This window comes from Heterodontus francisci, chromosome 3, assembly GCF_036365525.1.
Source record: "Heterodontus francisci isolate sHetFra1 chromosome 3, sHetFra1.hap1, whole genome shotgun sequence".
Lineage (NCBI taxonomy): Eukaryota > Metazoa > Chordata > Chondrichthyes > Heterodontiformes > Heterodontidae > Heterodontus > Heterodontus francisci.
In genome coordinates, this window is record NC_090373.1 from 181,539,336 (window position 1) to 181,560,987 (window position 21,652).

At 45.8% G+C, this 21,652-nt stretch overlaps 1 protein-coding gene across 1 annotated transcript in view; it reads right to left on the bottom strand.

The window, feature by feature from the left end:
- Positions 1 to 21,652, bottom strand: part of LOC137353383 (coiled-coil domain-containing protein 177-like) — a 34,255-nt gene that overhangs the window by 4,271 nt on the left and 8,332 nt on the right. Inside the window, exon 2 of the mRNA XM_068019598.1 lies at positions 7,415 to 7,994. Coding sequence (XP_067875699.1) covers positions 7,415 to 7,994 — 580 coding nt within the window. The remainder of the gene's footprint in view (positions 1 to 7,414; positions 7,995 to 21,652) is intronic.

A 21,652-nucleotide genomic window follows, 5' to 3' on the forward strand; every position in this document is an offset into this window, starting at 1 on the left:
ATACTCAGCAGGTCTGGCAGCATCCGTGGAGAGAGAAGCAGAGTTAATGTTTCGGGTCAGTGACCCTTCTTCGGAACTGGGGGTCCGGAACTTTGGGGTTCCGAAGAAGGGTCCATCACCCCATCTCTCCTGCAGGCAAATTAATCATGAACAGGATGGCAATAGGAACAGGAATAGGTCATTCAGCCCTTCGAGCCATTCAATACGATCATGGCTGATCATCCACTTCAATGCCTTTTTCCCACACTATCCCTTTATCACTAAGTCATTGGTATTTTGAAATCTGTCAATCTCTGCTTTAAACATACTCAATGACTGAGCTTCCACAGCCCTCTGGGGTACAGAATTCCAAAGATTCACAACCCTTTGAGTTCTCCTCATCTCAGTCCTAAGTGGCTACCGCCTTATTTTGAAATTGTGTCCCCTGGTTCTAGACTCCCCAACCAGTGCAAACATCTTACCTGCATCTACCCTGTCTATCCCTTTAAGTATTTTGTAGGTTTCAATTCTTCGAAACTCTAGACAATACAGTTTCCCCAATCTCTCTAAATAGGACAGTCCCGCCATCCCGGCAACAAGTCTGGTGAACTTTCGAGGTGGACATTGCTATTTTTTTACTCTTACCTTATCTAAGTGGCATTAGCCTAGACGCTGAATATTGGCGGGCCGTGAGTATGGTGTGGAATAGCCAAGCACAATCCTTTGCATCGCCCTTGGTGAGACCACACTCGGAGTGTTGTGCACAGATCTGGTCTCCACATTACAAAAAGGGATGTAGAAGTACTGGACAAAGTGTAAAAAAAATTTACAAGGATGATACCAGAACTAAGAGGGTAAAACTATCAGAAGTGGGAAGAGACTTGTATGGAACATAAACACCAGCATTGACCAGATGGGCTGCATGGCTTTTTTCTGTGCTGTACATTCTATGTAATTTGATATAAATTACACCCACCAGTAACAAACCTTAACTAACAGTACTTCATCCTAGAGTGAAATAGCTCAACATTCTATCACCAAACATCAAGTTAGGAAAGATAAAAATCGACAATTTTAAAGCTTGGTGTTTTCCACAATTTAAGCAAATTTAAAAAGAAACATTTTCAAAACCATTATGACACTTTACTAAAATCCTAATGACAATGGATATTAAATACTATTAACAGAATATGCATTCATTTATTTTCTCCCCGGTCCAGAATTTATTCAAGGGACCCATCAAATGGATTCTTACCTGATAATCAACAGGAAAATAAGGCAAGAGCATTAAACAGCCCTTCCTTCACCTTATTTGCATTGGTTATACTCTGCTCTAAACAGTGCATTCAATGTAGACCAGCAAACACAATGGTGATGGGTGACCGGGACTTGGATGACCAAAGTTTTTGGAATGTAGAATGTGGGAGGCTGGCCAGGACTGCACTGGAATAGTCAAGTCTAAAGGTAACAAAGGCATGGATGAGTGTTTCAGCAGCAGATGAGCTGAGGCACGGCAGAGTTGGGTGATGTGACAGCGTTGGAAATAAGCAGTCTCAGTGATAACATTGATATATGGTCAGAAGGTCATCACGGTCAAATATGACGAACAGTCTGGTTCGGCCTCAGACAGTTGCCAGGGAGAGGGATAGAGTCGGCAACAACAACTTATATTTGTATAGCACCTTTAATGTGATAAAATGTCCTGAGGCGCTTTACAGGAGCATTATAAAACAAAGTATGACACCAAACAACAAAAAGAGACATTAGGTCAGATGAACAAAAGCTTGGCGAAAGAGGTAGGTTTTAAGGAGCTTCAAAGGAGGAGAGCAAGGTGGAGAGGCGGAGAGGTGTAGGGAAGGTATTCCAGAGTGGCCTAGGCAACTAAAGGCACAGCACCAATGGTTAGCGATTAAAATCAGGGATGCTTAACAGACCAGAATTAGAGAAGCACTGATATCTTTGAGGGTTGTGGGGCTGGAGGAGACTTTTATTATTATTATTCGTTTGTGGGATTTGGGCATTGCTGGCTAGGCCAGCATTTATTGCTCATCCTTAATTGCCCTTGAACTGAGCGTCTTGCTAGGCCATTTCAGAGGGCATTTAAGAGTCAACGGCATTGCAGTGGGTCTAGAGTCACGTGACTAGACCAAGTATGGACAGCAGATTTCCTTCCCTAAAGAACATCATTGAACCTGATGGGTTTTTTACAACAATCGACAATGGTTTCATGGCCACCATTAGACTAGCTTTTAATTCCAGATTTATTAATTGAATTCAAATTTCAATATATGCCGTGGTGGGATTACAGAGATGGGGAGGACAAGGCCACGGAGGGATTTGAAAACAAGGATGAGAATTTTAAAATCAAGATGTTGCTTGACCGGAGGCAGTGTAGGTCAGCGAGCACAGGGGTGATAGGGGTACAGGACTTGGTGCAAGTTAAGAAAAAGGGCAGCAGAGTTTTGGATGACCTCCAATTTACAGAGAGTAGAATGTGAGAAACCAGCCAGGAGTGCACTGGAATAATCAAGTCTAGAGGTAACAATGGCATGAATGAGGGTTTCAGCAGCAGACCATAGAATCATAGAATGGTTACAACACAGAAGGAAGCCAATCGGCTTGTCGCGTCTTTGCCGGCTCTCTGCAAGAGCAACTCACTTAGTCCCACTCCCCTGCCTTTCCCCCATATCCGAGCAAATTTTGCTCTTCAGATAAACTGAGACGGGGCGAAGTCAGGCAATGCTACGGAGGTGGAAATAGGCGGTCTTAGCGATGACATGAATATGAGGTTGGAAGCTCATCTTGGGGTCAAATGTGACACCAAGGTTGTGAACAGACTGGCTTAATCTCAGACTGTTACCAGGGAGAGGGATGGAGTCGGTAGCTGGGGAATGGAGTTTGGAGCGGAGACCGAAGACGATGGCTTTGGTCTTTTCAATGTTTAGTTGGAGGAAATTTCTACTCATCCAGTACTGGATGTCGGACAAGTAGTCTGTTCATTTAGAAAAATGATGCAATTGATAGAGAAAGATAGAGATGGTGGTGAGCTAGAGCTGGATGTCCTCACTGTGCATGTGAAAACTAACACTGCTTTTGCATGATGTTGCCAAGAGGCAGCATGTAGATGAGAAATAGGAAGGGATAGAGAAATAAAAAGGGGTAACACCACAGGTAATGGTGTGGGGTGGGAGAAAAAGCCATTGCAAGTGATACTCTTGTTATGATTAGGTAGATAAGAATGGAACCAGGCAAGTGCAATCCCACCCAGCTGGGCGATAGTAGAGAGGAGTTGGAGGAAGATGGTACGGCCAACCATGTCAAAGCTGCAGACAAATCTAGAAGGACGAGGAGGATTAGTTTAACTTGCTCAATCACATAGGATATCCTTTGATAAGAGCAGTTTTGTTACTGGGATAGGGTAACCTGAAGTTAAACTATACTGAAGTCAAACTAAAGGAATTAGAATTAGAATTAGAACATTACAGCGCAGTACAGGCCCTTCGGCCCTCGATGTTGCGCCGACCTGTGAAACCATCTGACCTACACTATTCCATTTTCATCCATGTGTCTATCCAATGTCCACTTAAATGCCCTTAAAGTTGGCGAATCTACTACTGCTGCAGGCAGGGCGTTCCACGCCCTTACTACTCTCTGAGTAAAGAAACTACCTCTCACATCTGTCCTATATCTATCACCCCTCAACTTGAAGCTATGTCCCCTCGTGTTTGCCATCACCATCCGAGGAAAAAGACGCTCACTATCCACCCTATCTAACCCTCTGATTATCTTATATGTCTCTATTAAGTCACCTCTCCTCCTCCTTCTCTCCAACGAAAACAACCTCAAGTCCCTCAGCCTTTCCTCGTAAGACCTTCCCTCCATACCAGGCAACATCCTAGTAAATCTCCTCTGCACCCTTTCCATAGCTTCCACATCCTTCCTATAATGCGGTGACCAGAACTGCACGCAATACTCCAGGTGCGGTCTCACCAGAGTTTTGTACAGCTGCAGCATGACCTCGTGGCTCCGAAACTCGACCCCCCTACTAATAAAAGCTAACACACCATATGCCTTCTTAACAGCCCTATTAACCTGGTTAGCAACCTTCAGGGATTTATGCACCTGGACACCAAGATCTCTCTGTTCATCTACAGTACCAAGAATCCTCCCATTAGCCCAGTACTCTGCATTCCTGTTACTCCTTCCAAAGTGAATCACCTCACACTTTTCCACATTAAACTCCATTTGCCATCTCTCAGCCCAGCTCTGCAGCCTATCTATGTCTCTCTGTACCCTACAACATCCTTCGGCACTATCCACAACTCCACCGACCTTAGTGTCATCTGCAAATTTACTAACCCACCCTTCTACACCCTCTTCCAGGTCATTTATAAAAATGACAAACAGCAGTGGCCCCAAAACAGATCCTTGCGGTACACCACTAGTAACTAAACTCCAGGATGAACATTTGCCATCAACCACCACCCTCTGTCTTCTTTCAGCTAGCCAATTTCTGATCCAAAGCTCTAAATCACCTTCAACCCCATACTTCCGTATTTTCTGCAATAGCCTACCGTGGGGAACCTTATCAAACGCCTTACTGAAATCCATATACACCACATCCACTGCTTTACCCTCATCCACCTGTTTGGTCACCTTCTCGAAAAACTCAATAAGGTTTGTGAGGCACGACCTACCCGTCACAAAACCGTGCTGACTATCTCTAATGTACTTATTCTTTTCAAGATGATTATAAATCCTGTCTCTTATAACCTTTTCCAATATTTTAAAAACATTTTGGACAGCTGAAGGTTCCCTTCATCAACCCACTGTTTAATGTGTTTATGAACCTGAACACCACAGACATTCTGGCACCTACGAGAAATTCTACACAAATTCAAATCTTGCCCCAATATCTGACTAAATATCTCTATTTTTCTTTTTCTTATAAAATACCTACCCTTTATAAAATCCTACATCAACATAACTCAAGGAAACCCTACAATACATTCTAACAAAGTATTTTTTCCAATTAGCGGACTTATTTTGTAACAAATAGAAACAACAAAATTAAATTTTCTCATATCAATAATTAAGTATAACTTGAATCACTGAGATCATAATAGACTTTCACAAGATTACAGCTCCTTAAAGCTCATACTGCAATGATCTTACAGGGACAAAAATCTCAATTAAAACTTTAATTAAACATTTTCCACAAAATCCAGTTTAGGCGGAAAAGTCTGTAGAGAATTTTCAATATTTAAGTATTTGTAGATTATGCTAATGTTTGTTTTATGTCATTATTTCAGTTTTCATCAATATTAGCTTTAAGCAATCAGTTCAAAGCAGTATAATTACTGTCAAAGATCAAAACCTTCCCAAAGAATATGCGTAATAGATCTTATACCCAAAGTATATTCATGAAGGATTACTTTATTTTATTTTTCCCCAGCACTAGCTGCATAGTTCTCCATCTTGGTGGTGTGGTTGAGAATCCACATAGCTCATCTATTAAGAGCTGTTAAGTTGAAACACAATAATTCAAAATCCTCAGAGTTGCCATCAAATGCTTCATTGAGATCACCTATAATTAAAGCTCAGATTTTTCTTTTAATTGATCACATTGGTGTACGTACTTGGCAGTAAATGCCATGTATACAAGCTCCAGAGGCCACACGCAAACAAAGAGAATAAGGAGGAAAAGAACATTTTTCTACCTATAATAGTATTTTCAGGACAAGTATAACTCAAACCATGTGCAGTGCCAGCCAATTGCAAATGTAACCCTCTCACAACTTCACAAAAGCATTCACCACAACAATAGTCAATGCCATGAAGTGAAAATACACAGGCCCACTAAGTTAAATTTGTATCAGAGAAGCTATACAACCCATCCAGCTCATTCTATCACAGAAACCTACAATTCCCTCCCAATAACAGAATCTAACTGCCTCTTGAATGACTCCAGATTCTTGCTTTCACTATCCTACCCGGAAGACCATTCCAAGAATTAATTACAGTGGAAAATGCTTTTTGGCCATGCCTTTTCCAACTCCCTTTATTCCACAATTATGCTTTAATTTGAAATTAAAAAATCCAGCAGGTCTATATTTGTAAAGTTATCACTCATTTGAAATTAAAACAGAAAACACTGGAGCAGAATCAGACAACATCTGCAAAGAGAGAAAGGTAGGGTTAATGTTTCCAGTCAATGACCTCTCATCAGAACCCCATTCATTTTTCCCCTTTCAAGGCTGATGAGTCAGAATTTTTCCAAGTCTCTTCACATAATTCAGTCACTGACTGATTTACCACTCTACTCAGTTCCTGATCTGAGTAATGCCAACCTGAACGTGGTATATCTTCAGATTTCCCAATTAGTGCTGTCTGGAAATCAAGACTGTCTGAACTTAAAATCTTTAACAGATATCAAGAAGAGAAAGTCTTCATAATTCCATTCAACTGGTCATCACTTAGAAATCAAAACTCATAGGCATTGGGTGCTAAGGAACAGATGAATTGCTGCCGAGATTTCAGTAAGGTGTAATTATTTTCAGAAATTTTCAATAACCAAATCCTTGGAATTTCAGTAGGGTAATGGTAAACATGTAAAACTGTCATACTTCATCCATGAACTGTCCTTCAAAAACTTGTGTTGCGTCTGGAGAGAGTATTTTAAGCTAAATAACACTAAAGTCAAGTACTGTTGGTTGCAGATCTCCCTCTGGGAATGATAAGGAAGGGGGCGGGAGGAGTAATTTGAGGTGATGAATTAAAAATAGGGCAAGTGATTTGACATGGTGCATGTCTCATTATTTTCTACATTTGCTGTGTGTGGAATGATCTTTCGCCCAAGGACCCAAATTTTACAAGAAATCCTAGAGGTAGGGAAAATGAGAGTTTGAGTAGTTTTTTATTTATTTTATTTTAATTTATTTTTTATATTTATTTAGAGATACAGCACTGAAACAGGCCCTTCGGCCCAACGAGTCTGTGCCGACCAGCAACCACCCAATTATACTAATCCTACGTTAACCCCATATTCCTACCACATCCCCACCATTCTCCTACCACCTACCTACGCTTGGGGCAATTTACAATGGCCAATTTACCTATCAACCTGCAAGTCTCTGGCGGTGGGAGGAAACCAGAGCACCTGGCGGAAACCCACGCGGTCACAGGGAGAACTTGCAAACTCCGCACAGGCAGTACCCGGAACCGAACCCGGGTCCCTGGAGCTGTGAGGCTGCAGTGCTAACCACTGCGCCACCCATTCAGTGATAATAAATCACATGCCCTAATTAAGAGCATCACAGAAGAATCCCAGTGGCATACACTAAAGCAGCTTAGGTATATTTCCTACACTGTATTGGTCCCAATAGGCTAAACAGGCCTCATGACAAAAGCACAATATAATGTTTAATGCAGTTACCTGTCAATACTTTTGATTAAGCCTTTTTGCCTTTCATTCTCCTGCTTCATTTGTGCTAATCTTTCTGTCCTCTTCAGTTTATCCCAGAATTGCTGAGCCTTGAAACGCTGTTCCAGCCTCTCCTGTTCTTCCTGATGTTTAACCAGCATTAATGCTGCAATCTTCCGATCACGTTCAGGAATGATCACATTGGTTTCCCGTCGGATCTCACTGACCAGTTTGTCCAGTTTCTTTGCTGTGGCAGGAGACTGCCTTAGATCACCTAGACTGGTGTTCTTCCGAAAATACCCACTCACACTGGTGTTCTCTGAATCATTCCTCTTTTGCTGTGCAGATGCCCGCAAGTCCACTGGCCTTTTACTTTCTTCTCTTGAAATAGCCCAACAAGATGGCGTGTCCTTGTCATCTGATAGAGGAGCTTTTGAAGAGCTTTGGTCTTCATGGAGAGCATCCAGAGCATGACTGTTGGGGAAACCAGATTCATTTGTAGATCTGTGAGCACAAAATTTCACAAAAGTTGGTATGGGTGTTCTTCTGGTTTTTTCTTCCTCTATGATGCGCTGTCTCTCTTCTCTGCACTCTGTAAATTTAACAGTAAAATTATGTTATTAACTAGATGTACAAAAATCAGCCAACAGCTACCTATAATATTAAATAGATGAGCATATCAAAAAACATGTAACCCAGGTTTCATGTTTAAAACAATTCTCATTCCATCTATAGGAAAAAAAACCTCCCCAGGATCAATTAAGGGAAAGAAGAGAAATAAGAACATGCATTAAAAGAAGCACCTTTCACCACCTTAGGATGTTGCTAATCACTTTACAGCCAATTAAGTACTTGAAGCATAGTCACCATTATGCAGGGAAATGCGACAGCCAATTTATGCATAGCAAGGTCCCACAAACAGCAATGAGATAACTGACCAGATCATTTGTTTTAATCATATTAGTTGAGGGATAAATATCAGCCAGGACACCAGGGAGAATTCCCCTGCTCTTCTTTGAACATTGCCTTGGGATTTTTCTTTTTACATTCACTGGAGATGGCAAACGTGACCTCCATTTAACATCTTAGCCGAAAGTGGCACCTCCTACAGTGCAGCACTCCCTCAGACCTACAGTGAAGTGTTAGCCTAGGTTGCTCATTCACATCTTTGGAGTGGGACTTGAACTCATGACCTTCTGACTCAGAGGCAAAAGCACCATCAATTGAGCCAAGGCTGACACTTTAAAGTACAAAACTAAGCAGAAAAACACATTTTTCCTAGACAGGGCTGACTGTACTACCAAAGAGAAAATATTTTTGTATTAGATTTCATATGATTTTAGATAGATATTATAAATAGGATTTTAAATAATAGTCCCAGCTAGTTGTGGCTGAGAAAGTTCTTTCTATCACAGAAGTTGCCAAAACACAGACAGATCCAGCTGTATCAACAATTTCAATGAAACAACTATCCATTATAGTTAGCTCTTCTGCCTGTACTTATAACTGGATAAAAGTATGCTTAGTAGCATACAGCGAATGTGGTACTATTATTCAAGAAGGGTAGCAGGGATAAACCAAGTAATTACAGGCCAGTGAGTCTAATATCAGTGGTGGGGAAACTATTGGAAAAAAGTCTGCGTGACAGGATTAATCTCCACTGAGAGAGGCAGGGATTAATCTGGGATGGTCAGCATAGCTTTGTCAGGGGGAGATCGTGTCTGACAAACTTGATTAAATTTTTCGAGGCGGTGACTAGATGTGTAGATGAGGGTAAAGCATTTGATGTAGTCTACATGGACTTCAGTAAGGCTTTTGATAAGGTCCCACATGGGAGATTGGTTAAGAAGGTAAGAATCCCATGGGGTCCAGGGCAATTTGGCAAATTGGATCCAAAATTGGCTTAGTGGCAGGAGGCAGAGGGCGATGGTCGAGGGTTGTTTTAGCGAGTGGCAGCCTGTGACCAGTGGTGTACCACAGGGATCGGTTCTGGGACCCTTGCTGTTTGTAGTGTACATTAATGATTTAGACATGAATATAGCAGGGTATGATCAGCAAGTTCGCAGATGACACCAAAATTGGTGGTGTCGTAAATAGTGAGGAGAAAAGCCTTAGATTACAGGACAGTATAGATGGGCTGGTAAGATGGACGGAGCAGTGGCAAATGGAATTTAATCCTGAGAAGTGTAGGGTGATGCATTTTGGGAGGACTAACAAGGGAATTAGACAATGGATGGTAGGACCCTAGGAGGTACGAGGGTCAGAGGGACTTTGGTGTCCTTGTCCATAGATCACTGAAGGCAGCAGCACAGATAGATAAGGTGGTTAGGAAGGCATATGGGATACTTGGCTTTATTGGCCGAGGCATAGAATTTACGAGCAGGGAGGTTATGATGGAGCTGTATAAAACGCTAGTCAAGCCACAGCTGAAATACTGTGTATAGTTCTGGTCACCACACTATAGGAAGAATGTGATTGCACTGGAGAGGGTGCAGAGGAGATTCACCAGGATGTTGCCAGTTCTGATGAAGGGTCACCGACCTGAAACGTTAACTCTGTTTCTCTCTCCACAGATGCTGCCAGACCTGCTGAGTATTTCTCGCATTTCTTGTTTTTATTTCAGATTTCCAACATCTGCAGTACTTTGCTTTTATCTCAGACTCTAAGCAGCGGATAGAAGTAAACGAGGCACCTTGTGCCTCAAAATCTCATGTGTTTTGTGATGAGGGTCCTCAGGAACAAAATACTGTAGATTAAGGGCTGAATAATGGTAATGTGAGCAATCATGACACACATGACACAGCTATCACATCCAAAGGTCAATTTCCCAGAGTGAGCACTTGGGTGACATATAATCCACAGGGGTCTAGTGAATGATGGGATCAGACAATTGTGGGATATGCAGAGAAAACTACTGGCAAGTTTAAATATTGGTTGAAAGTTCAGGATGACGGCCAAGAAGCGAGATCCATGGACTGGCAGAATAGGATGAAAGAGTGGAGAGTAAGAAAGCACAATGCAAGTACCGATAGCAGATCCGGAAGTGACTCATGCATCAGAAAAAGATTACGTACTGGAGAAAAAGCCTCCAAAAGTGCAAGAGGGAGATCTCACAGTTGTAGTCCCAACAAACAGAAGTGCAAGTAGAGGCTGTAGTTTGAGTAGATTAGACAATGAAATAAAGGTCACAGAGCAGTCTCTGAACTGAACTGGAAACAGAAGTCCTCATAGTCATGAAGATTTGGTGGCTGCCAATAAACTTGGGGGTAAACTAATGAGGGAAATCAAAGGGAATTACCAGTTAAAAGGCAGCAAGTTTTATCACATAGGTGGATTTGTACTGAAAAAGCCCTTGCAGATGGGACTTACAATGTTAGTTGCTAGGGGTTTTGAAGAATGACTGGGTGGTGCAGATGTTAGAGTGGACTCTCTCACAGCTGAAAAAGTAATCTTGAAAATCTTTTTAGCTCTTTTCGCCATATTCATGGGTATATAGATCAATCGACATAAAAGCTGCATTTCTGCAGGGCAATATTTTTCAGAGAGAAGTGTTTCTGAAACTGCCCAAAGAAGCAGCACTTGCAGAAGTAAAACTACGGAAACTAAACAATATGCCTATAGCCTGAACGTTGCTTCCAGTGAAATTTGTTTTGCTGAAAATTGGTTCTGTTCAACTAAAAGCAGATCCCGCAATTTTTTATTGGTATCCTAAATGAAAACTTTCAGACATCGTCATGATGCCTGTTAATGATTATGGGGTGGTACTTCGGAATTTGAGAAATGTGTAATAAGGTTAGAATAGAACTTAAAAATTGGGCATCCAACTTGAAGAGATTTTAAATATATTGGTTTAGATATTAAGCAAAGTAGATCTGGAATAACTTTAAATCAATAATCCTATTTACAGTGTTACTCCCATCCTAGTTAATCGTACTAGGTTAGCACAGAAAGATAATGTTACATCTAAAGAAAAGACAGAACAATTGCTCGATTGGTCATTTGAACTAGTTGTGCACTCAAACTGGACTAGATGCTAGTTTTGATGTATTGGAGTTAAGTACTGCCATGAAACACCCTAGAGAATGTTTTAAGGGCAAATAAATTGGCAATTCACTTGTGCCCCTACAAATAGACACAGACTGCAACTGTGGTTGTTGGGTTAGGAGAGCTTGTAATGTGTAACACTGTAAATAAATGCTTATAAAAGTGTGTAAAGATTAGCTCCAGTTCTATCCTCACCAACTCGTTTTCTGGAACATAACATTGACATATCTTAGTTGACCAGTAGTTAAGTATCATGCACTGCTGTTCTGCTATTTTATCTTCCGTTTTTCCCAATCTAAGTCTCCTTTCATTCAGTTGAAATGATCTAATTCCCAGGCCAACACCTTTACCTTGGATACCTCTTCTTGTTTGTCCTATTTCAATGTTAACCTAATTGGTTATGGTTACTATTTCTCGATTCGGGCTGTGTTCTCGCACCCACACTTTTTGGGATTTTCTTCTCTCTACTGCTTTCACATGCGTTCAAGTCCTCGGAAGAAGGAATTTTCCTCCACACAAGATCAGGTGGCAGGTTGTTCAATCTTGCCCGTCTAAGAGCGAAGTCCAAAGTACGGAAAGTCCTCATCAGGGAACCCCTCTTTGCTGACGATGCTGCTTTAACATCTCTGAAGAGTGCGTGCAGAGTCTCATCGACAGGTTTGCGGCTGCCTGCAATGAATTTGGCGTAACCATCAGCCTCAAGAAAACTAACATCATGGGGCAGGACGTCAGAAATGCTCCATCCATCAATATTGGCGATCACGCTCTGGAAGTGGTTCAAGAGTTCACCTACCTAGGCTCAACTATCACCAGTAACCTGTCTCTAGATGCAGAAATCAGCAAGTGCATAGGAAAGGCTTCCACTGCTATGTCCAGACTGGCCAAGAGAGTGTGGGAAAATGGCGCACTGACACGGAACACAAAAGTCCGAGTGTATCAAGTCTGTGTCCTCAGTACCTTGCTCTATGGCAGCGAGGCCTGGACAACGTATGTCAGCCAAGAGCGACGTCTCAATTCATTCCATCTTCGCTGCCTCCGGAGAATCCTTGGCATCAGGTGGCAGGACCGTATCTCCAACACAGAAGTCCTCGAGGCGGCCAACATCCCCAGCTTATACACACTACTGAGTCAGCGGCGCTTGAGATGGCTTGGCCATGTGAGCCGCATGGAAGATGGCAGGATCCCCAAAGACTCATTGTACAGCGAGCTCGCCACTGGTATCAGACCCACCGGCCATCCATGTCTCCGCTTTAAAGACGTCTGAAAACGCGACATGAAGTCCTGTGACATTGATCACACGTCGTGGGAGTCAGTTGCCAGCGGACAGCCATAAAGGTGGGGCTAAAGTGTGGCGAGTCGAAGAGACTTAGCAGTTGGCAGGAAAAAAGACAGAGGCGAAAGGGAAGAACCAACTGTGTAACAGTCCCGACAATCAAATTTTTCTGCAGCACCTGTGGAAGAGCCTGTCACTCTAGAATTGGCCTTTATAGCCACTCCAGGCGCTGCTCCACACACCACTGACCACCTCCAGGCGCTTACCCATTGTCTCTCGAGATAAGGAGGCCAAAGAACTATTTCTCAATTCGTCATCTATCTTTATCCAGAATCAGATGCAGCACTGCATTCTTCTTTGGACATTCAAGTCATCGATTAAGGCCAAATAACGCCCTAGACAGAGATACATTAGCAAAACAGGGTTTTAGGATTATCCAGTCCTTCTTTCTTTGGCCTCCTGGTCTCGAGAATTTACCCTCCACAAGGGCACTATTTTTCCCCAACTCCACTCCATTTCAACAAGCAACTTTTAGGTAGTTCTTTATTATTATAACTGTTACTGCTGTAATCCGTTTTAAATTAGCTTCAAATATTGTAACTTTTTTTATTCGTTCGTGGGATGTGGGCATTACTGGTTAGCCCAGCATTTACTGCCCAAGCCTAATTGCCCTTGGGGTGTAGGTACATCAACAGTGTAGTTAGGAAGGGAGTTCCAGGATTCTGACCCAGCAACAGTGAAGTAATGGCAATATAGTTCCGAGTCAGGATGGTGTATGGTTTGGAGGGGAACTTGCAGATCGTGCTGTTCCCATGCATCTGCTGCTCTTGTCCTTCTAAGGTGATAGAGGTTGCAGGTTTGGAAGGTGCTGTCTAAGGAGCCTTGGTAAGTTCCTGCAGTGCATCTTATATATGGTACACACTGCAGCCACTGTGAGTCAGTGGTGGAGGGAGTGAATGTCAAAGGTGGTGGATGGGGACCCAATCAAACGGGCTGCTTTGTCTTGGATGGTGTCGAGCTTCTTGAGTATTGTTGGAGCTGCACCCATCTAGGCAAGTGGAGAGTATTCCATCCACACTCCTGACTTGTGCTTTGTAGATGGTGGGCAGGCACTGTGGAGACAGGAGGTGAGTGACACAGCGCAGAATTCCCAGCCTCTGACCTGCTGTTATAACCACAATATTTATGTGGCTGGTCAGTTCAGTTTCTGGTCAATGGTGACTCCCAGGATGTTGATAGTGGGGGATTCAGCGATGGTAATGCTGATGGTTGGATTCTCTCTTGTTGGAAATGGTTATTGCTCGGCACTTGTGTGGCATGAATGTTAGTCGCCACCTATCAGCCCAAGCCTGAATGTTGTCCAGGTCTTGCTGTATATGGACTTGGGCTGCTTCAGTATCAGAGGAGTTGCGAATGGTGCTGAACATGGTGCAATCATCAGCGAATATCCCCACTTCTGACCTTATGATGGAGGAAGGTCATTGATGAAGCAGCTGAAGATGGCTGGACCTAGGACACTACCCTGAGGAACTTCTGCAGTGATGACCAGTGGAGAGTTTTCCCCTGATTCCCATTGACTCCAGTTTTGCTAGGGCTCCTTGATGCCATACTCAGTGAAATGCTGCCTTGATGTGAGTTCAGCTCTTTTGTTTGGACCAATGCTGTAATGAGGTCAGGAGCTGAGTGGCCCTGGCGGAACCCAAACCGAGTGTCAGCGAGTCTGTTATTGCTAAGCAAGTGCCACTTGATAGCACTGTCGACGACACCTTCCATCGCTTTGCTGATGATCGAGAGTAGACTTATAGGGTGGTATTTGGCCGGGTTGAATTTGTGCTGCTTTTTTTTTTTGTGTACAGGACATACTTGGGCAATTTTCTACATTGCCGGGTAGATGCCAGTGTTGTAGCTGTACTGGAACAGCTTGGCTGGGGCACAGCTAGTTCTGGAGCACAAGTCTTCAGTACTATTGCTGGAATGTTGTCAGGGCCCATAGCCTTTGCAGTATCCAATGCCTTCAGCTGTTTCTTGATATCACATGGAGTGAATCAGATTGACTGAAGACTGGCATCAGTGGCAAGCATTCAAAAGCGAGATATTACAGCCACAGAGTAGCCATGTCCCCACAAAGATAAAGGGTGGTACTGCCAAATCTAGAGCCCCTGGTTATCTAGAAGCTTAGAGTAAGTTAAAGCAGAAAGACAAAGCTTATGATGATTAGAAAAATCTTAATACTTTAGAAAGCCTAGAGAAGTATAGAAAGTGCAGGGGCGAAGTAAAAAAAAAGGAAATTAGAAAAGCAAAGAGAGGACATGAAAAATTATTGGCAGGTAAAATCAAGGAAAACCTGAAGATGTTTTATCAGTTCATTAAGTGCAAGAGGATAACTAAGGAAAGGGTAGGGCCTATCAGAGATCACAAGGGAACTTATGCATGGATGCAGAAGATGTGGGCAGGGCTCTTAATAAATTTTTTGTCTCTGTCTTCACAAAGGAGAGGGTTGATGCAGACACTGTAGTTAAAGAAGAGGCGTGTGAAAAATTAGATACGATAAGCATAATGAGAGGAAGTACGAGAGGGTCTGGCATCCTTGACAGTGGATAAGTCGCCAGGGCCGGATGGATTGCATCCCAGGTTGTTAAAGGAAGCAGGGAGGAAATAGCGGATGCACTGAGGACCATCTTCAAATCCTCACTTAATACAGGCGAGGTACCAGACGATTGGAGGTCTGCAAATGTTGTACCATTGTTCAGAAAGGGTGTGAGGGATAGGGCAAATAATTATAGGGCAGCCAGTCCGACCCCGGTGCTGGGTAAATTATTAGAATCAATTCTGAGGGACAGGGTAAACTGCCACTTAGAAAGGCACGGATTAATCAGGGATAATCAACATGGATTTGTTAGGGGGAAGGTCAAGTCTTACTAACTTAATTGAGTTTTTTGAGGAAGTGACAAGGAGGATTGATGAGGGTAGTGCAATGGATGTGGTCTACATGGATTTTAGTAAGGCATCTGACAAGGTCCCACATGGCAGACTGGTCAGTAAAATGAAAGCCCATGGATACAGGGAAATGTGACAGCTTGGATCCAGAATTGGCTTAGGGACAGGAAACAAAGGGTAGTAGTTGACGGATGTTTTTGCGAATGGAAAGCTGTTTCCAGTGGCATTCCACAGGGCTCTGTGTTGGGTCCCTTGCTGTTCGTGCGCTCTATTAATGATTTAGACTTAAATGTGGGAGGCATGATTGGGAAATTTGCTGATGACACAAAAATTGGCCGTGTAGTAGATAGTGAAGAGGATAGCCGTAGACTCCAGAATGATATCAATGATTTGGTTGCGTGGGCAGAAAAGTGACAGATGGCGTTCAATCCAGAGAAGTGTGAGGTAATGCATTTGGGGAGGGCAGATAAAGCGAGGGAATACACAATAATTGGAAGGATATTGAGAGGGGTAGAAGAAGTGGGAAACCTTGGAGTGCATGTCCACAGATCTCTGAAGGTGGCATACAGTGGTGAAGAAGGCATAATTGGCCAAGGTATAGAATACAAAAGCAGAGATGTAATGCTGGAACAGTATAAAACATTGGTGAGGCCACAGCTGGAGTATTGCATACAGTTCTGGTCACCACATTACAGGAAGGACATAATTGCTCTGGAGAGAATATAAAGGAGATTTACAAGAATGTTTCCAGGGCTTGAAAGTTGCAGCTATGAGGAAAGATTGGAAAGGCAAGGGTTGTTTTCCTTAGAACAGAGGAGGCGGAGGGGTGATTTAATTGAGGTGTACAAAATTATGAGGGGCCTAGATAGACAGGAAGGACCTGTTTCCCCTCGCGGAGAGGTCAATTTAAGGCGATTGGTAGAAGGATTAGAGGGGACATGAGGAAAAACTTTTTCCACCCAGAGGGTGGTGGGTGTCTGGAATTCACTGCCAGGAGCGGTGGTGGAGGCAGAAACACTCAATTCTTTTAAAAGGTACCTGGACATGCACCTGAAGTGCTGTAACCTGCAAGGTTATGGACCAGGTGCTGGAAGGTGGGATTAGATTGGGCAGCTAATTTTTTTTTCAGCTGGCACAGACACAACGGACTGAATGACCTCCTTCTGTGCCGTAATTTTTCTATGGTTCTGTGATGCTGGGGACTTCAGGAGGAGGCCAATGCTTCAGCCTTTTCTTTTGCACTGATGTGCTGGGCTCCATCATCGTTGCGGATGGGGAAATTTGTGGAGTCTCCTCCTCCTGTTAATTGTCCACCACCATTCACGACTGGATGAGGCAGGACTGCAGAGCTTGGATCTGATCCATTGGCTGTGGGATCACTTAGCTCCGTTTATCGCATGCTGTTTTCACTGTTGGCATGCAAGTAGTCCCATGTTGTAGCTTTACCAGGCTGACACCTCATTTTTAGATATGCCTGATGCTGCTCCTGGCATGCACTCTTATACTCTTCAGTGAACCACAGTTGGACCCCAGCTTGATGGTAATGGTAGAGTGGGGGATATGCCGAGCTATGAGGTTACAGATTGTGGTTAAATACAATTCTGCTGCTGCTAATGGCCCACTGCGCCTCATGGATGCCCAATTTTGAGTTGCTAGATCTGTTCGAAATCTATCTCATTTAGCATGTTGTAGTGCCACACATACAATGGTGGGTATCCTCAATATTAAGACGGAACTTCGTCTCCACAAGGACTGTGCAATGGTTACTCCTACCAATACTGTCATGGATAGATGCATCTGTGACAGGTAGATTGGTGAGGATGAGGTCAAGTAGGTTTTTACCCTTTTGTTGGGTCCTTCACCACCTGCTTCAGACCCAGTTTAGCAGCTGTGTCCTTTAGGACTTGGCCAGCTCAGTCAGTAGTGGTGCTACGGAGCCACTCTTGGTGATGGACAATGAAGTCCCCTACCCAGAGTACATTTTGTGCCCTTGCTACCCTCAGTGCTTCTTCCAATTAGTGTTCAACATAGAAAAGCACAAATTCATTAGCTAGAGGGGTGGTAGGTGGTAATCAGCAGGAGGTTTCCTTGCCCATGTTTGACCTGATGCCATGAGACTTCATGGGGTCCGGAGTCAATGTTGAGGACTCCCAGGGCAACTCCCTCCTGACTGTATACCACTGTGCCGCCACCTCTGGAGGGTCTGTCCTGTGGGACAGGACATACCCAGGGATGGTGGTGTCTGAGACACTGTCTGCAAGGTATGATCCCGTGAGTATGACTATTGCAGGCTGTTGCTTGACTCATCTATGGGACAACAAGGTATGATTCCGTGAGTATGACTATGTTAAGCTGTTGCATGACTAGTCTGTGGGACAGCTCCCCCAATTTTGACACAAGCCACCAGATGTTAGTAAGGAGGACCCTGGAGGGTCGACAGGACTGGGTTTGCTATTGTCGTTTCTGGTGCCTAGATCGATGCTGGGTGGTCTGTCTGGTTTCACTCCTTTTCTTAGGCTTTGTAGTGGTTTGGTACAACTGAGTGGCTTGCTAGGCCATTTCAGAGGGCAGTTAAGAGTTAACCACATTGCTGTACCTCTACAAAGTTATTATCTCAGTGAACATCTTGTATGAAACCACAAGAGAAAGCCTCCGCAGTTTCTGAATCACAAATGAGATTAGTGGTTTTAGTGGGACAAAGGTGGAGGTGAAGGTGCAGTCGAGCAGATCAGTACCTGCAGAAATTTGATGGTGAATGAAGGGACAAAGGTTAGACAGTTGGGAATTTGAAAGCGGCCTGGAGAAAGATTTTGTATCCACTCTGGGAAAAAGGAAATTCCCGCTATAATTATGGACATAAAAATTCATAATGGAAACATTTAACATGGGATATAAGATTCTCTACTGCATTAGTTATTAAAGCAGACAGAAAGAAAATACATTATACACTAAAAAAGTAAACATAAACAGAACATATTACAATCTAGGGGATTGTCCCATGAGGAGTGAGTGGACTAGGCCTATATTCGCTGGAGTTCTGACCGAATATCTCCTTTCGTAGCTCATACTTTGTTTTATAATACTCCTGTAAAGCACCTGGAGACATTTTATTACATTCAAGGTGCAATATAAATACAAGTTGTTGTTATTTAGAAGAATGAGAGTGATAGAAATGAAACCTATAAAATTCTTAAGGGGCTTGATAGGGCACATGCTGGGAGGATGTTTCCCCTGGCTGGGGAATCTAGAACACAGGGTTAGTCTCAGAATCAGGGGTCAGCCATTTAGAATGGAGATGATGAGAAATTTCTTCACAGAAAGGTTGTGCATCTTTGGAATTCTCTATCCCAGAGAGCTGTGGATGGTCTGTCATTAAGTATATTCAAGACAGAGGTCGAAACATTTTTTGGTACTAAGGAAACAAAGAAATTGTTGGTTAGCACCACAGCCTCACAGCTCCAGCGACCCGGGTTCAATTCTGGGTACTGCCTGTGTGGAGTTTGCAAGTTCTCCCTGTGTCTGCGTGGGTTTCCTCCGGGTGCTCCGGTTTCCTCCCACATGCCAAAGACTTGCAGGTTGATAGGTAAATTGGCCATTATAAATTGCCCCTAGTATAGGTAGGTGGTAGGGGAATATAGGGACAGGTGAGGATGTGATAGGAATATGGAATTAGTGTAGGATTAGTATAAAAATGGGTGGTTGATGGGCGGCACAGACTCGGTGGGCCGAAGGGCCTGTTTCAGTGCTGTATCTCTAAATAAAAAACTAAAAAGAATTAAATATAGGGATAGTGTGGGAAAGTAGAGTTGAGGGTGGAGGATTGATCACAGAATCAATACAGTGCAGGAGGCCATTCGACCCATCATGTTTGCACCGGCTCTCTGAAAGAGCAACTCCCTCAGTTCCATTCCTCTGCTGTCCCCCCATAACCCCGCACATTCTTCCTTTTCATATAAATGCAATGATCGGACTGAACTGCGGAACAGACTTGAAAACCTAAATATCCTGCTGCATAAATGCATAAGCAATTTCCATTTTACTGCTCTCCCCAACTCCTGACCTGACTTCACAAACCCCACGCCGACCCCAAATCGAACGCCCTCCTCGCACAAACCCCCTTCCCCCTCATCCCAGCCCCCCTTTCCCCCCCCGCCCCTGCCCTTCTCTGCCGGCCCCCCACACCCTCGCCCTTCTCCGCAGGCCCCCACACCCTCGCACCCCCCTCCACCGCCCCCACACCCTCGCAACCCCACAACCCTCGCCTCTCTCCGCAGCCACATCCACCTTTGCCCCTCTCTAGCTCCCCCACCCGCGCTCCTCCCCAGGCCCCCCCTCCCCACCCTCGCCCACCTCGGCGCTCGTCCCGCCTCCCTCCCCAGCCCCTTGCCTCCCACCACACCCCCGACCCCCTCGCCTCCCACCACACTCCCGCCCCCCCCCCATGTCGCTCCCCATGACCCCACTCACCTCTCTCCCACCCTGGCCCCCCTCTTCATGTGCCCCAGACCTGCCCACCTCTTTCCCGACCCACGCCCCCCTGCCTCTCTCCCCACCCAAGCCCCCCCTCGCGCCTCTTCCACACCATCCCTCGCCTCCCTCGAATCGCACCACGCCCCCGTCGCCCTCCCCAATGCCTCCGACCCATCCGTTCGCACCGTCTCCCCCCTTTCCCACCCCGCAACCCGCCCCCTCCCCCTTCACCGTACCTCCGCCCCAATCTTCCACCCCTCCCCCAACCCCCTACCTGCCACTCCCCCTTCCCACCTCCTCCCCTCTCCCTCAACCCTCTCCTTCCACCCCCTACCCACTCCCCTCCTCCTCTCTTCTGGCCCCCCACCCCCTCAACACCCTGCCCCTTCCCCCCTCTCCTCACATCCCTCCCACCCTCCCCCGTTCCCCTCACTCCCTCCTCTTTCCTCCCACCCTCGCCCTCCCCTCACTTCCCTCCCACCCTCGCCCCTCTTCCCTCCCACCCTCGCTCTTCACTCTCTCCCCCCCACCCTCCCCCGATCCCCTCCCTCCCCCACTCTTCCCGCCACATTCCCACCTCCCTCCCCACTCTTCCCTCACATGTTCTTCTCTCCCTCCCCCCCCACCTTCCCTCCACCTCCCCAGCTCTTCCCGCCACACGCCCGCCTCCATCCCCCACTCTGCCCGCCTTCCCCCGCAGTTCCCTCCCTCACCCGCTCTTCCAACCCTACCCCTCCCCACCCCTCTCTCCCTCCCCTGCCCCTCCCTCTTTCCCTCCCCTCACCACTCTCTCTCCCCCCGCCCCACACCTCACCCCACTCACCTCTCACCCGCCCCTCTCCTCTCACCATCCTCCCCGCCCCTCACCCCTCTCACCCCACCCCCCCTCTCTAACCCCTCCCCTCCTCCCCCCCGCTCCTCTACCCCCTCCCCATCTCCCCCCCGCTCCTCACCCTCTTCCCCCCCCTCCCCTCTCCACCCCTCCCCTCTCCCTCTTCCACCCCCACCCCTCCTCTCCCCACCCCCCTCCCCCCCTCCTCTCCCCCTCTCTCTTCCTGCCCCTCTCCTCTCCATCCCCCTCTCCTCTGCCTCTCCACCCTCCCCCTTCCTCCCTCTCCCCCCGCTCCTCACCCCTCTCCTCCCCCCCTCCTCTCTCCCCTCCCCCTCCTCGCCTCCTCACCTCTCTCCTCTCCCCTCCCCTCCCCCTCCCCCCTCTCTCTCCCTCCCCCCTCTCTCCCCCCCTCCCCCGCTCCTCCGCCCGCCCCTCTCTCCCTCGCCCCTCTCCCCTCTCTCCCCCCGCCCCTCTCCTCCCCCCCTCTCCCTCGCCCCTCTCTTCCCCCCTCTCTCCCTCCCCCCCTCGCCCCTCTCTCCCTCCCCCCCTCCTCCTCGCCCCTCTCCCTCTTCCCCCCTCCTCGCCCCTCTCCCTCTTCCCCCCTCCTCGCCCCTCTCCCTCTTCCCCCCTCCTCGCCCCTCTCTCTCTTCCCCCCTCCTCGCCCCTCTCTCTCTTCCCCCCTCCTCGCCCTCTA